This window comes from Parasteatoda tepidariorum, chromosome 3, assembly GCF_982258835.1.
Source record: "Parasteatoda tepidariorum strain Cologne lab strain chromosome 3, Ptep-v5.0, whole genome shotgun sequence".
NCBI classification, from domain to species: domain Eukaryota; kingdom Metazoa; phylum Arthropoda; class Arachnida; order Araneae; family Theridiidae; genus Parasteatoda; species Parasteatoda tepidariorum.
The window spans coordinates 85,662,475-85,679,525 of NC_141757.1; the positions used below are offsets into that span (position 1 = coordinate 85,662,475).

General features: G+C 27.4%; 1 protein-coding gene across 1 annotated transcript in view; it reads left to right on the forward strand.

Annotated features, from left to right (window-relative positions):
* The window catches only part of LOC107451876 (echinoderm microtubule-associated protein-like CG42247), a 40,155-nt gene extending 23,990 nt beyond the window's left edge, over window positions 1-16,165 (forward strand). The window contains exons 14-20 of the mRNA XM_071182553.2: window positions 3,976-4,101; window positions 5,030-5,186; window positions 8,681-8,778; window positions 9,220-9,313; window positions 11,758-11,850; window positions 13,588-13,712; window positions 15,304-16,165. Of these exons, the coding sequence (XP_071038654.2) occupies window positions 3,976-4,101; window positions 5,030-5,186; window positions 8,681-8,778; window positions 9,220-9,313; window positions 11,758-11,850; window positions 13,588-13,712; window positions 15,304-15,432 (822 nt within the window). The 3' untranslated portion in view covers window positions 15,433-16,165. The remainder of the gene's footprint in view (window positions 1-3,975; window positions 4,102-5,029; window positions 5,187-8,680; window positions 8,779-9,219; window positions 9,314-11,757; window positions 11,851-13,587; window positions 13,713-15,303) is intronic.
* The last annotated feature ends 886 nt before the right edge of the window (window positions 16,166-17,051 follow it).

Consider the following 17,051-nt stretch of genomic DNA (forward strand, 5'->3'; position numbering starts at 1 on the left):
GCGAGGAAAAAACAAAGAAAAGCTATCTAAATGCACCGAGTCACTATTGAAGAAAGCGGTATAGATAAACTCAACGCCTCTTTAATTGTTGTAACAACGAAGGTAATGATTAGTAAAATCTCTAATTTTGGACAGGCAATCAAAGTTGTTTTGATATTATTAGACCCACCTTTCTTATTAGAGATTCAGCATATTAAAAACATTTTTACTTCTTTTTCGTTTAAACAAAGCATACACATTTGAGACCCTAGTAGACTTTTTTAACATTAATTTTGATAAAGATTCCAAAAATATATTATTAGGTGTTCAAATTTTATTATTTCGAATATAAAGATTACAGCCAATCAATAATAACAATAATCTAAAATAATCTTACATAATAATAAAAGCGGCTGTGTGTGTGTGTGTGTCTGTAATCACAATATATTGCCCCAGAAGCCTCGCCCAGGCTCGAAACTCGACACATAATTGTGTTTTGACATAATGAAGAAGTATTTTTTTTCTTTTTCAAAAATGTGGATTAGTTTTTTAGTTATCAGTCATTTTGTAAGAAAATCTATGCTTTTTCGTCTTCAAAGAGCCATATTCAAAAAACTATTAAAAAATGCATATCTCTTATAAATGTATGCTAATGCGAACCTTACAAATGAAACATTAATTTTCGACAACTTAAACCAATAATATACGAAGGAATTAATAATTTAATTGTAAGGTTCGCATTAGTTTACATTCATCAAAGTGGTGAAAAGTTTAACTTTTGTATTAAAAATGTGGCAACATATTCGATACGTAAATAGAACGCTTCGCTTTGATATATTTGTCGCTGTTCATAATTGTTATAATAAGTTTTTCTTCTTCTTTCCACGCTCTATTTTTTTTTCTTAAGCGAAGACGATAATTTTTGTAGCGATATAGAAATAGAAATTAATACCATAAAAATTAATTAGTTTTCGTGTTCTTTTCATGTATTTAGCATTTTAGTTTTTTTTTTCTGAAGCGTTGTAGCTATATAATATATAAAATAGGAATTTAATTGTTTTTGAAGGAACGATCACACTTACCTTGAACCTCTTTGGTTTTTCTATTCTTTATTTTAACAGTTTTTATTAAATGTAATTAGTTATTTTCAGAAAGTTTCAGTTTGCAGGTAAGTACCTAGATTTTAATATTGAAGTTTCATGATTTGCTTTCATAGTAATTGTTGTTCTAAAGTATTAAAAAAAGATATTAAGAGATTCTCAAAGAAGAAGAGCCCAAGAAACGTCTGTGGAACGTCAAAGAAGGATGGAACATGCCCGAATTTCGACAAGCAATTCTAGAGCCCAAGAAGTATCAGAAAAATGTCAATGAAGATTGGAAGAGGATCGTGTCTCAACTAGCAGTGCTAGGGCCCGAGAAACACCTGAGGAACGTCAAAGAATATTAGAAGAGGTTCGTGTCTCAATTAGCAGTGCTAGGGTCTGAGAAACACCTGAGAAGCGTCAAAGAAGATTGGATGAGGATCATGTCTCTACTAGCAGTGCTAAGGCCCAAGAAACATAGCGTGGCGGACAGCTGGCCGCCTGAGGCGGCTAGTATATAATAAAAACTGTGGTCTTTAAATTGCACGCTGTAAAATAGCATTAAGTGGTGATGATTATTTTGCGTGACTAAAATGCATTTAAAGCTGCAAAAACTTTAAGGAATGCAATTAATATGCGGGAAGCTCACGAAAAGGTAATTAAAATAATTTTATTGATGAAGTTTTCAATAACAAACTTTTGAAACTTCATTCTAGTCTAGATCATTTAAAGTATACAAAAGAGGAAGAAAATCAATACTTTTATAGTTAAATTTTAGACTATACATGTACCTCTGAGGATATTTTCATCATCATAAATTCCTTACTCCAAAGTGCACAAATGTGAGAAGATTGTGAAAATGTAAAGTATTAAAAGTTTGAATGCTTAAAAAAAATTCTAGCTATAAACACACCAGAAAAAATTCACGGATCTAAAAAAGTTGAAAACATTAAAGGGTTTTGCCTGTTAACTAACATTTAAATATCAAGATTTTCTGTCTCTATTAACTGTTTGTGTAAGTTAAAAGTTAACTGTCTGTATAAGTTTACTAAAAGTTAAATTTTATTCTTCTAAAAAATTAGTAGCATATTCGGGCGAATATTTTTATTTGTTTATTTATTGTACATATTACAGTAATATCGATTTGAATACTTTTTGTTCTGAATCTTAAATAATTCAAACATTAATAAACTGTTATTCAGAAAACAAAACAAAAGTTAAAATAAAATCAAACTTTATTCTGATTTATTGTATTCTCGGCTATATTTAATACCAAATTTACAAAGCAAAATAATGAATAAAGAATAATTCGTTTTAAACACCAGAGATTAAAAACAAATTTGAAACAAAATATTATGTCAAATTGATTACTTGACTGAAACTGACTTTTTCTCCATCCTCTGATGTCATACAAATATTAATACAGTCATCCCTATTTAATTGAATATTGGATAATCGAATAACCCGCTTATAAGAATAAAATTCAGTGGAACCAAATTATTTGGCATAAAAACCAACGTAAAATTTACTTGATTAAAAACTTCATTCGCTTCAAAAATATGCAAATCGGAAATAACTGTCTACATGTCTCAAGTGCTCAAAAACAGGCACCTATTTTCAAGACTTGCAAGACGTGAATGAGAAGAAACAAAAGTGATTGAAAATGTAAAAAGGAAAGTTCCAATGAAAAATAAAGGTGAGAAATAAAACTAGAAGAATAGCAGTAGCCGAGAGAGAAAGAGGATTTAAAAAAAAAACGGAACAAGAAAAACCACAGTTCCTGGAGAAGGGCAAATCAGAGTAAAGTGCATTTACACTTATGGAGAGGTGGTGAGGAACTAATGCCGTTAACAGGAGAACCAGCATTCATATGAATAAAACAAGATTCCAGGGTACCAAGAAGAGCTTATGTCTGGGGTGAAAATAATTTTGGCACTGTGGAAACTGAATTTGTGCTCAAGATTCCAACAATGTGCATCAATTGTTGGAATATCTTACCTCTTCCGTTTTTTGGGATTATTTCTTCAAAGTTAAATTTACTCGTTTAAACGATCATTTATGGTTGCCAGTTATCGCTTAGTTGCATAAAAAAGTTTTTTTTTTATTTATTTATTGAGAAATGTATCTAGGCTTATAATAGAATTTTTGCTTTTCAGTTGAGAAGATCAGAATATAATTCGTGATTTCATTTTCTGATACAAACAGGTTTCACTGGGTAGTTTAAAAATTAATCAAATCTTTGTAGTTCTATAGTAGACGAGGGTGTTTATCTCACCCGTTACATATTTCCCTAACTCATGGTTTAGAATGTGGGAAGGTAAGAAATAAAGAAATTTTCTGGTAAATGTGCCTCAAAACAATCCTTAATTATCGTCATCTTCGGAAGGAAATAAATAGTATTATAGTGTATATATCGTACTTTTAATTAGCATTAATTTATTTTTAAATTAAATTTTTTATATCATTTCTATTATGTAAAACTAACACCAACAGCTCTAATTGTTATTGATCATTAAAATAAGTTTATTTTCTCAAAAGAGTATACTTTGTTTTACACATCATTTCAAAGTAAAATTTCGTAAAAAACATAGCATTTAACATAGTATTGCACTATCGAATAACTAGCTTATTTGAGTACAATTGTCTAGAACATAATAAATTAAATATGCAATCAGTTACAATTTACGTTTCGTTTCCCCCTTTAAACGAATTTGACTGTATAATAATAACTTTAAAGAAAAACAGTTTTTAAATAAACATGACAAAAATAAGAAGAATCAGGCTAATTATATGGTGCAAAAGAAAAAGCAATAGCTTTGAAGTATTTAGATTTATGATCTATATTAAAAAACACGATAAATAAAATGTTTATATAATGTAATCCCTTATTTGTTGATAATCCATTTTTTATCAGGGTATAGAAGGCGAAATATTAGATCTTGCAATTGATGATGAAGAAAATACTTTTGTAACTGTTGATCGATTGAGAAATATAGGCAGATGGACCACTCGTTACTTACTATGGGAAACAAAACCTCAGGTACTTTTAGATAATATACTGCTTATTAAAATTTATATCGAGTCTTTTATGTCTCAAATAAATTTTCATCAACATTTCATTAACTTTAAATTTGATTGTTAAAAACAGTTACGCGTTTATATAATATATTTCGAAGCGTTTTATACATTATCTCTTTATTAAAAAACTAGTAAGATATATATATATATATATATATATATATATATATATATATATATATATATATATATATATATATATATATATATATATATATATATTAAAATGTTCTTCGTTTAATAAATATATTTCAATAACACAATGCTTTTTGCTTTATAAATGTACTTGATTGACAAAAATTTATCTGCTTTTCGCGAAACATATTGACGTTTTAAGAAAAAACAAAGATTACTACGAAACAGTCTCTATTTATCTATAAAAGTAGAAAACTGATTTCTACCTATCGTATCAACTCCAAAGAGAACTCACATAAAACACAGCACATAAATCCCTCAAAATAAACAAATTTAAAACCAAAAATATAAAATAACATAATTTATGTAAGCTTTCAAAAATGTTATTGTGGTGGAGTACTATAGAAACGTTTCGCTTTATTTAAGACTGTCCGAAATGTAAATGAAACATTTTAATAATGATTGCATAAAGTTCACATTTTGAAGATTCAAGAATGAATAAAAATGCTTCTAGGATTTTTTTTAACGTTTCAAAGCGTAAAAAAATATATTTATTTTACGTTGCTAGAATAATCACTTGGGTGTGTAGATACAATGTGCAGTTTTAAGTTTACATGTTCTAAATTGCCTAGATATAGTAGGGGACAGTCATCACAACAAATACTATTTCAGCATTATACTAGGCTAAAATACCACTATTAATTTAAAACACTACATTTTAATAATCAATCCATGGAATTTAAATTTTATTTCAGATGGAGTGTTGCAGTATTGGTTTCCATCCAGAAGGGCGTGCAATCGTAGCTGGAGGAGTGAATGGCAAACTTCTTGTCCTTCACTCGGAAGCTGGACTAGTTGTTGCAACAATATTTGTCGCTGATGATGCTTTGAATGCCCTATCTTTCAATGGAGGTTTGTGTAAAATAATTTGAAGTATATCCCTCACAAATTGAATAATTCTTTGAAAAATCAGTTTATAACTAGAGCATTGTATCAGAACTTTTATATAATGAACCATGCTTCGATTAAAAAATAAATATGAACTAAAAGAATCGAAATAGGTCAAATAGTCTGTCAACAATATAAATTTTTAAAAAAAGATTCTATTTTTAAATTTTCGTTTTCTCAGGCTTGTTCAACCTATTTTTTACAAGTTTTGAATTTTGTCGACCCTTAAGACTACATTGTTTAACATAGTTTAGAATTTTAAGAACCTTTCAACTAAAACATTTTAAAATCACTATTAAATTTTTTTTACGATTTTTTTTTTGCCTAAAAAATTTCAGATCTATGCTCAAAATGTAAAAACTAACATTCAGGTTTTCGAAACCTAAAATATCGTCACTAATTGAATAGCATGTTCAAAAGTCTAAGGATTGAATAGAATTGAATTGGAAAGGATTGAATAGAATACTGTAAAGATTGAATAGCCGTTTCCATTTGCCCTTTTCACTAAATTATGCGGTAAAATATAAATTTTGACGTAAGAACACGAATTTTAAAGCATTTTAATGCTTTTTCTCTGCTCCTAACCAAACCACTGAAGAAATTTATGGGAAAATTTCAACTACAACATCTTGATAAAGTTTTTCCATAAAAAGTGAAAATGTTGGAGACTATGAGGTTACATCTAACAAGGGAAACTAGGGAAGTGTGACTCACCAATTTTGAAATAAACTAGTGGGATGTATGCCTTATGAGGAACAATTTTAGGGGGCAGCATTCGTTTCGGCCCATAGAAAGTCCTATGTGAGATAAAAAATAATTCAATATATAGAAAAATCAGTATTTTATTACTTCAATGCAGACTATTAGTTATTGTAATTGTCTCATACTCCAATTAATTTGTAATTAATTGGATAATTAATTACTTTCACGTACTATATAATGCATATTTATTGTTAAAATTGATTTTGAAAGTTTTATGTATCTGCAGTTTTTCAGAAAAACCTGTTAGGTTAATTTTAAAAAAAAATTGACATAAAACTTTTTTAATTTTTTTTTTCCGAAAAACTTTCTAAATTAATTGGAGTATGTAATTGCAAATCAATTAATTAGTTAACAATTAATTAATAATTAGCAAATTATTAACAATTAATTTTCTGATTAATTTATTAATTAAAAAATTTATTAATTATCCAACTAATTGCAAATTAATTGGATTAGGAGACAATTACAATAACTAATAGTCTGCATTGAAGTAATAAAATACCGATTTTTCCATATATTGAATTATTTTTTATATCTCACAAGACCTTCTATGGGCCGAAACGAATGTTGCCCCCTAAAATTGTTCCTCATAAGGCATACATCCCACTAGTTTATTTCAAAATTGGCGAGTCACACTTCCCTAGTTTCCCTTGTAAGTACGTGAAATTTCGATTCTAAAAAATCATTCAAAAGCTCCGTTTTTTTTCCTGCGCCCTCTACCGTAACCTCCAAGAAAGGAAGACAAAAAAATTTCTTTCTCATCTAATTTTATTGAAAAACAACAATTATAAAGTGATTCCGATAACGTAACATATATAGAAGAATCATTTATCCATAAACTGTTGTTTTTTTTTTCTCTCAAATTAAACTATAATTTAGAAAAGATATTTTACAAATTATTTAAAGAAAAGATACAGAATAAAACATTTTGGGTAACTGATGCTTATAAGAGTAGTTTAAAACTTGTATTAAGTCAGAAAATATTTTTAATAGTTTTCATTGTGAATCCTAGGAATAAAAGAAGAGTTTTCTAGAAAATTTCAACAAAGGGTTTAAAGCGAAAGATATTGTATTTCTTTGTATTTCTTATTCTTATATTTCTTTGTTTCATCATATACTTTTTTATTGCTCCTTAAACAATACATAAAAATAATGTAAATAGAAAGTATTACAATAGCTTTTAGTTAAATCGCGTAAAGAAAGAATTCACAATTTAAAAAATATTGTATAGGGAGAAAATATTAACGATTTAAAAAATGCATTATTATCAATATTAATGATTTTTTCTTTAGATAAAAATATAAATATTATTTCTTTTAAATATGTTTGAATAAAATTACATGTTTAAAATTAACTTTTTTTAAAAATAATAATACCAAAAAAAAATTACCATAAGTAATATATCAATAAAAATTAAAAAGTTTATTTATTAATATTAGGATCACAAAATTAACTGACTGCAGCTAATAAAAATGTTGCTTCACAAGTAAAAAAAAATTGAGCAAAAAATGTATGTAAGTTAACGTAAAAAATGACAAGATTTAACAAGAATTGTTTGCATTCTTTCTAAATTCTAATTAGATTGTTGATTTCCGGGAGCGTTTATTAACAATTCTTATAAATAACGCGGAGCTTTATATGTTCATAGAAAGACAAAAAATGGTCGAAAGACATCTTACATTAAGTTAGACAAAAATTAGCTCCAATAGATAAATTTATAGGCAACGTATGTGAAATGAAATTCACAAAAACGATCTGTATGTTTCACCGCATAGTAACTCAACGTGCGGTAAAGCAGTTCTCCAGGAGAAATTGGAGAATTAACGTTACATCCCAAAATTTTATGGATTGTTCGATTTATGTGTAAATTAATTTTAAAAAGAAGCATAGTTGCAGCCAAATACAATAAAAAGTTTTCAATATATTCTGATGCAATAATTCTTATAAATATGGATATTAATTCATTCTGTTTTTAAATAGATTTTTTTACAAAATTAATATCAAATTGAAAAAAATATTTTAATTGTAAAAGTACGGTAAAGAATTTAATTTATTAAAATAAATATTTTATAAAAAACTTTTAATTTTTTGTCAAAATTTGTGTTTCAAAAAATCGTCTGAATTAGTTATCAGATTTCAGATTCACATCTTGAATAATTGGGTATAATATGAAAAAAACACAACTACTTCGATTTAGTAGGAGCAACATATGACGCAATGCTAAACGAATGGAATTTAGTTGTTGTTCATTTAGTTATTGTTATTAGTAGTTGATGTTATTTGTTTTAGTTGTTGTTGTTTATTTAGTTGTATTTAGTTTCAATAACTTTTCTTTATAATGCAATAAAATCTGGCGAGCAGCTATTTAAACGATCGAACACTTCGTTTGTTTATTTGTGGCTTGAAGTTAGGCTCGCAGAAAATGCCGTTCATGGGTTAAATTTAGTAGGAACAACACAACCTGTGACGTAGGCTATATTATACCCAATTAAAACTGTAACTTAGTAGACAAGAATCGGATTCTTCGATCAAAAGTTATGGTGGTTTTTGTTTGCTTTTTTTTTTTTAATTTTAAGCAATGTACATTATCATTTACTATACTTAACAATATTTAAAGTCCTTATTTGAAAAGAGGGCCAGTAAATATTTTCCTTCTAAATAAATATCATTAATATAATCGAATTTTTATTTTATAGATGGTTCAATATTAGCAATAGGTTGTGAAGACGGTAACATCTACGTCTGTGGATCCAAGAACCATGGTTATCTTTTCAAAATACATACAGTTCTAAAAGTAAGTTGACATGTTGCACTGAAAAAAAATATTCGATTTTTTTAGAAATATACTATTGCGTTCCTCAGTAATGATTTGGAATAGAATTTTATAACTTTTAATATTCTTGGTACTTATCCGCAAACTACCCAAATTCTTCATGGATAATAGTTAAGTATAAGAAATTTAAGAATACATGTATTAGGAGCTAAACAAAAACAAATGAATATGCTTATAGAGAGATAACCACATAAAAATTAATAATCATTCGGCTATAGCATATTATTAATCTCAGCGACCGAATAGCCGAAATTAATCTTTAATTCATTGTAAGAAAAAGAATAAAGTACAAAAAGGCTTTTTTTCTATAATGGCCTCTAAGTATTAGATGCACATAAGCTTCATTTCTTGAAATCGTAATCATTTGAAAGCTGCTCATGTGTAAATTTTTCTTGCTTTCAGAACAACGGTCCTATTTTACAAATGGATTGGTCTTCAGACGGAGAGTATCTGCAGTCATCGTATAGAAAAGAAAATTTTTGTGAAGTTTCACTGTGTAAGAAAACAAACCACTTGTTATGTATTAATTAAATAACATAAGTTTTTCATACTGGAAAAATATTACATTTAATTTTCATAAAGACTGTTTATAAATAATTTTATATAGAAGCAAAAAAAAAAAAGAAACAATCGGTATTTTTAATCGTATTCTAAGGATAAAAAAAGAAGTAAATAGAATAAAATTTTTAAAAATTTCAAAAGAAGGAAAAACAATCCTCATTTAATCATTGGGGCGCATATTTGAAATTGAGATAAGCCTCAGTTTATTCTCAAGTGTCTACTTTATTGGGACCCTACGTCAAAGGTATCCTTTTCCACAATCACTGTTCTTTTTTTTCCACAACCCACATACAGTCACATTTTTACATCCTTGCAACATCGTTATCTGAACTCAAACACGCACAGTTCATATGAAAAATTTAAATCCAAAAGAGCCATAAGGAATCATAAATTCGATCTACTAGCTTTAAGTAGCAGCATAATACATCATCATCCAATTTCATTTTAAAATCAGTATCTTTAAATGCCACCGCTTGCACGTGACGCGACAAAGACACGAACACTAGCAAAATCTTTATTTTTGTAGAGATAGTTAATGTTTGTAAATAAACTCTTAGTAGAATTATGGGAGAAGAGACAACCATTATTTTAAATGAATTTATCCAAAGGAACTTTACTATCACTAAATTAACGATAAGATTTAAATAAGTAATGAATATTCGGCATTCTTCAGAAACATTTGAAATATGTATTGTGTAATATTAAGTACTGTTAATTTTAATAGTATGCATAAAAACAACAAAAAAAGTTCTATTCAATAAAAAATAATTCATTAAACAAAAATAAAAATAATTTTTAAACTTACTTTTTAAGCATTTTAATGCCATTATGAACCAAGGTAAGCAATTACTGAATATTTATAACAATTCCAATTCTACCACGAGACAAAAAAGTTATAAAGCGGAGGCTATTAAATTTATTGTACTTAAAAATAATCCTTTTGAATTTCGAACTGTAGGAATCAGTTTTTAGAATAAATACAGGGTTGAAGTCAAGTCAAAGATTGCTTTGATGCCATAAAATACAAAAGATTTAAATCAGCGCTACTAATATCATTTTAAAGAACAATCATAGTTTTGAGGAATCGTCTGCTTAAACTAATTAAATAAAATCTAACTTAAGTAAAAGACATAGACGAGAAAGAATTATATTTCAACGAATTCGATGTGCGATATGGCGCTGTGGAGAAACTTCGCTCAACATTAACACACCTTTTTGTTTATAAACGATCAGCTGGAACTGACGCTATAGGTCACATGTGTGGGTATCTGTAATCTTCTTTAAGTGCAAATACCCAATTGGGTATAATATGAAAAAAACACAACTACTTCGATTTAGTAGGAACAAAATATGACGCAATGCTAAACGAATGGAATTTAGTTGTTGTTTATTTAGTTATTGTTATTAGTAGTTGTTGTTATTTGTTTTAGTTGTTGTTGTTTATTTAGTTGTATTTAGTTTCAATAACTTTTCTTTATAATGCAATAAAATCTGGCGAGCAGCTATTTAAACGATCGAACACTTCGTTTGTTTATTTGTGGCTTGAAGTTAGGCTCACAGAAAATGCCGTTCATGTGTTAAATTTAGTAGGAACAACACAACCTGTGACGTAGGCTATATTATACCCAATTATAAAATATCGTTTGCAAAACGATGTACTAATTTGACCCCATATCACTTAATGCATTAACAATTCGATTTGTGATTGTTAGCTATTATTAAATTATATTTAATAATTTCTCCGATTTTTTGCTTGTTTTCATACTAAAATTAATTTGCTGATTTCGCTTTCATAAAAGCAAAAAACTGATGAAGACAATTTTTTTCTTTATACCCGAATATTGCTTTTAGCTTTAAGTGTCAATAGCAAGTTTATTAAACATCATCTTTATACGAAGCCTATTACGGTGGTGGTGTATTATTACAATTAATTTTTTAAATTATTCTCAATTGCTAACTACTTACTACTACTCAATTACTACTAATTTGTATGACAATCTGACAATGTTTCTCATTTATATCTTTTCCTTCCATATTTAAAGTGGCAAACAAGTTCAAATATTTAATAAGTGCTCCGAATAGGTACCTTGTGCAATATTTTGCATATTATGTAATACGACACAAACATCCTACTTCGAAACAACGCAAACCTACTAGTTTTCTTAGCTAAAACTAAGTTAACAATATCGAAACAGGAAGAAAAAAAACTTGATACCGGCATATAAAATAAATAATAAAACATTAAGACATTTTGAAGATGAAAGTAAGCTCGGCATTAATGGAATGGGAATATTTGCTTATAATTGTATTAGCGAAAGGTATTGATTTCGCTTAAAAGATAACCCATAACCATTCTATCTTCCAAAATAATAATTTCAGGGAAAGTATCAGAATCGAAGAAAGTAAGCACATCTCAAGCTCAGAAGATGGATTGGCCACAACACACTTGCACTCTTTCTCATAATGTTTTGGGTAAGATGTGTTACGATTCATTGAAATTTATAACAATTTTTACACATTTAAAAAATGATTTTTTTTTAAAAAAAGTTTGCATTTTCCCCAGATGAACGAATGCATTTTTTATTCATTATTTCATTAGTTAAAAATCAGTTAGTTGAAAAGTTCTAATTCAGTATTTTTTTTTTAAATCAAAACAGACTAAACTTTAATTATAATCTATCTCCTAGGCACTAATCTTTTAATCTTGTTAAAGGACGGCTATGCATAAGCTATGGAATTCATTACTATACTGTTTACATATACTCAAGAATTTCATCAATAAATCATAAAGAGAATTTTTATGAAGAAATTAATAAAAAAGAAATTACTCAAGAAACAAAATCAGTTTTCAAACAAAAAAAAAACCTTTAGCAATCATTTTTAAACATAGAAGTAATGTTTTAATACACAGAACAAGGAAATGTAGATTTATCATATTATTTAGTTTACAATCATATGATAAAGGACTTTAATTATTTATGCGGTTCTACTTTATAAATAAAATTTTGGGTTAATCATTTATTTATTCATTGTTTTTCCTCATTTCAAAATTTTTTTGCATTTTAAAAAATAATAAAAATTTAAAATCAAATGTGTATATCATATTATTCCTTAGGATGCAAAACTGATATGGCCATTGATTTTGAAAAGAGGCTAAAAAATATTGAGAATTACTGATATTATAAATCGAAAAGAGAAAAAATCCAGTAGTTTCTTTTGAATGTTACAAATCTTTGCAATCAAACAAATTCACCTTTGGATCTGAAACGAATATGTAAATTTGCAATACAGCTGGCTTCGAAACAACACTGGAGCAAACAAAAAGACAATAAAATGCACGAAATTTTTCCCTCTCTAGAAGACCACAAATTAGTATCCGTTGATCGCAAAACCAAAGTTATAATTAATAGACTGCGTATTGGTCATTCCCGTTTCACCCATAAACATTTACTGACTGCTGATCCTGCACCTTGTTGTTCTCTATGTCAAGTCGACATAACAATTAAGCATGTTTTAACCAACTGCAAACGATTCGAGCACTTGAGGAACAAACTCTTTGGCAGCTCTTACCCTGATCTTAAATCCTTAATCGGTGACCCTATACATCACAACCTTATTACGTTTGTTAAAAAAATAGGACTATACTCCCTGCTTTAAAAATAAAGTATTCTTTAACCTAGTGGCTGGCGCAGTATAGCCATGTCTGGCTCTTGTGCCAATAAACTTTAATCAACCAACCAACCAACCAACCAAACAAATTGCATGTTTGCAAATCTTTTTCTCAAAGCTTTGATATTTAGTTACCAAAATTGATGACTGTTTTGCCAAATTCGCACAATCGTCTATATAATATAAACTGTCTATACTATAGTATAATCTATACTGTATAATCGTCTGAATTATATTTTAACTGAAATTATTTTTACATACTAAAATAAAAGTGCAATTATTTAAATCTGACAACAACAAAAAAAACACTAGGGTACATTCATATTATGAAATCCATTTGTCTAAAGAAGGCAAATCTCTAGAAAAAAATTTCTCATGTGACATTACTTTAATGGGCTATCAAACGAGAAAAAGTCTACTTCTATAGTCAAATTGATAAAAAATAGATCAATAGATCTAAAGTATTATTATAAGTAATGTATGTTATCTTTTCACAAAATGAATTTTTGCTGGAAAATTTACTTTCTTTGTCTTTCAAAGGAATCTGGAAACAAGTAAAGGATGTTTTCTATCTAAGCTGTCACAGAAAAAACTCAAAACTCGTAACAGGGTCACAGGATGGAACAATAAGAATATTTCCTTATCCATACGGAGAAACAGTTGAAGTAGGTGATTTTAATTTCAATAACATTTTAGCACATATTCAAACAAATAAAAATGTATATCTTTCGTATAAAAAAAAACTTAAGCAACACAGAAGTTACAGACTGACTATTTTTGAATGCATTATTCAAGTTAATCTTTAGCTTGAATCTTTGGGGGTTTAACCCCAAAGATTCAAGCTAAAGATTAACTTATGAGCTTCAGGGAATTGAAAAATTCTAAAACATTCAAAAGAACAGGATTCCATATCTTGAAATTTGATTTTTCTCGTAAACTTGAAAATAGCAGTTAAGTTTGGAAGTTAATGGCAGTCACGTTTTCCTAAAAAAATACGGATGTATTAATAAACAGAAATGGCCATTTCTAAAATTTTTATTTTTGTCAATGCGCTCACAATTTTTTTAAAAATTTCTTTACTTTCATTTATTATTTGAAATTTTTCAATAAGATACATTTAATATTTCTATTTCATGAAGAGAAAACTAGGTTGATGATGATCAATACACCTAACCTTCCAAAATGTCACTTTAACATTTTATACAACATGCAAAATATAAACGTAATACCTTGAATAACTTTTGCTCTACAGACTTGATTTTCCATGCACAAATTTGCAATTTTAATAACGTGAGGGATACGCTTTAAACATGATAATTAATTAGTGTAGATGCTAATTTTAATTAGGAAATTGGGAACAAAAACTTACTTCTAAATGAAATTTTTCTTTTTCAATTGGTTTGATTTACGACCCTCAATTATATAAATAATTCAGTCAGAAAAGCATTCAGAAGTTCAAGCTATTTAAAAGTTCAATTTTTCTACTAAAATTATTTAGGGTATTCAAAAAACAAAAGGAAAATTAAAGTATTAAAAAAACATACAAATAACTAATTTTTTTATCTTATGATAATACTATCCAAAAAAATATTGTTACAATTAGAAATTTTAACGATTGTTTACAATTACTGTAACCTAATAATGATCGAAAAAATTCTACATTTTAAGATAAACAAATTTTTATATTTTAAATTATTACATTTTAAATAAAAAACGAAATTTAAATTTTGAAGACTGTCCTTTAAATAGTTCTCATGAAATGAAACAAAAAAATTCAAAGATTTCAGTTTGCTATCTGTAAAAAACAAAATTTAAAATTACTAAATATTTATAACGAGTTGAGTGTGATTGCTAAAAACTAGTCAAATGTAATCAAAACAATAATTTTCTTTTACATGTATAGTAGACCAAATTGGGACAGAATGACACAGACACAGAAATGAGGTGTAATTGTACATGATGACATGTAGGTTAACTTTCAGTATAGTGTTAGGCTAATATTATTCTTCATATTCAAATTTGATTGTTAATGAGTAAGTATTATAAATAAAGCAAACTTACTTTATTCTTATTCATTTTGCTAAAACTTTACACTTCTAATTGCTCTCAGCTTTGGCAATTCTAATATATGTACAAGAAAAGCTTATAAGACTTCATTAATAATATTTAATCTAATATTTAAAAGGAGTACCATGATATTAATATTTTTGTGAATAATGTGACTTATTATAGTAATAATTTTGTCTTATTTTTTAGTCTCCATTTGAAGAATGCAAAATAACTTGGCAGCCAATAAATGTAGTGCGTTTTCTAAGCTCCAACTGCATATTATCATGTTCTGGAACGTCTGTTTTAGTTTGGAATGTCAAAAAATCTTCTACTTAAATTATATAGTGTATTTTTTTTATATTTTTAAAAGCCAAACAGTCCTTTATACATAAAAATTGTACTCGTCAAAAATTATTTAAAAAATAATGAAATACATATATTTTAGCAAAAAAATACAAGTTAAATATTATCTAACCATTAAATAAATAATCGCAAGATATTACCAGATTGGAAACTTCATTCCATTCAAAAATAAACAAATATGAAATAACAGCACATGCTTTAAAAATAGGGGCCCATTTTCAAGACTTGCCAGACGTGAAAATTAAAAAACAAAAAATACTATAATTTTTGTTTCCCTTACTTTCATGTCAGTTTTCTTTACATCACTTCAGCAAGTCTTGAAAATAGGCACCAATTTTTAAAGCACTTGTAACACGACGACTGTAATTTATCATATTTGTTTATTTTTAATCATATTTGTTTATTTTTAATCATATTTGTTTATTTTTAAAGCGAATGAAGTTTTCAATCAGGTAATTACCTAGGTGTGTTTATAATAGACAAACCTCTTGTTTGAAATTAAGAATGAAATTTGCTTTTAAATTTCAGAATTAAAAATTATATCTTATTTTAAATTTATTATTATAATAAGTTATTAAAAATAATTTGAAATGCATTGCTATCACATCATTTTTTTGCTTTAATTATTATTTGTTATTTACCATAATGTTAGATGAAAAGTGAATACAATGAAACATTACATTTACATGTTCGAATAAATTTTGTTTCTTCATTATTTGTCATGTTGATTTTTTTAATTGAGGTACCATCTGCCCATAAATCATTTGACGGAATGTTTCTTTATTTTCTTACATGTAGATATTATTATTTTACTGCTCATTCAATTATTCAGCAAACACCAAAATGAATATTCATAGCATAAATATCTAACTTATTCATATTTTTAATGCACCTCAAATTCATAAATGCCCCGACTATCATAGACAACTCATATGGTAGATGTTCTTTCATTTGATGTCATAAAATTCTAAAACCTTTTACATTTTCCTCTGACTGACGTGATTTTTTTTTTCTTTCTCTTTGATACTTACCGAGCATTGCAGCTGATTTTTCATTATTATATTTTTTCCCTTGTTTAATATCAAAATTTCCTTATGAATCACATCAAAAACATGCATTTATGTTTTCATTTGGATAAAATTATCTTTTATAATTCGATTAATTGTGTCATATAGATCTTAGACACAGATTTTAACTAAAAGCGATTTTGATCTTTTAAGAATATATTAAAGGAAAATTTTAAGGAATATTTTCCAAATTTCTATGATTAGATGTTGAAGGATCATAGCAAATAAAGAGATCTATGGTAAATGAAAGGAGCTAAACATTGTAATAACTATAAAAATAAAAAAGAATCCAATGACTTAGACATATACTAAGAATACAATCTGAAGAAATGTAAAAATATCATTAAATAGAAAACTACAATGGTCAAGGCCTAAAGGATGGTAGAAACTAGAACTATATGGAAGAGCAAATTAAAGAGTATCTGAAAAATCTTAAAAGTCAGGGCTCCACAACCACAAGAGCTGTAGCACCAGGATGATGATGAAATTTATCTTTTAAAATTGGGCATAACTTTACAATACATT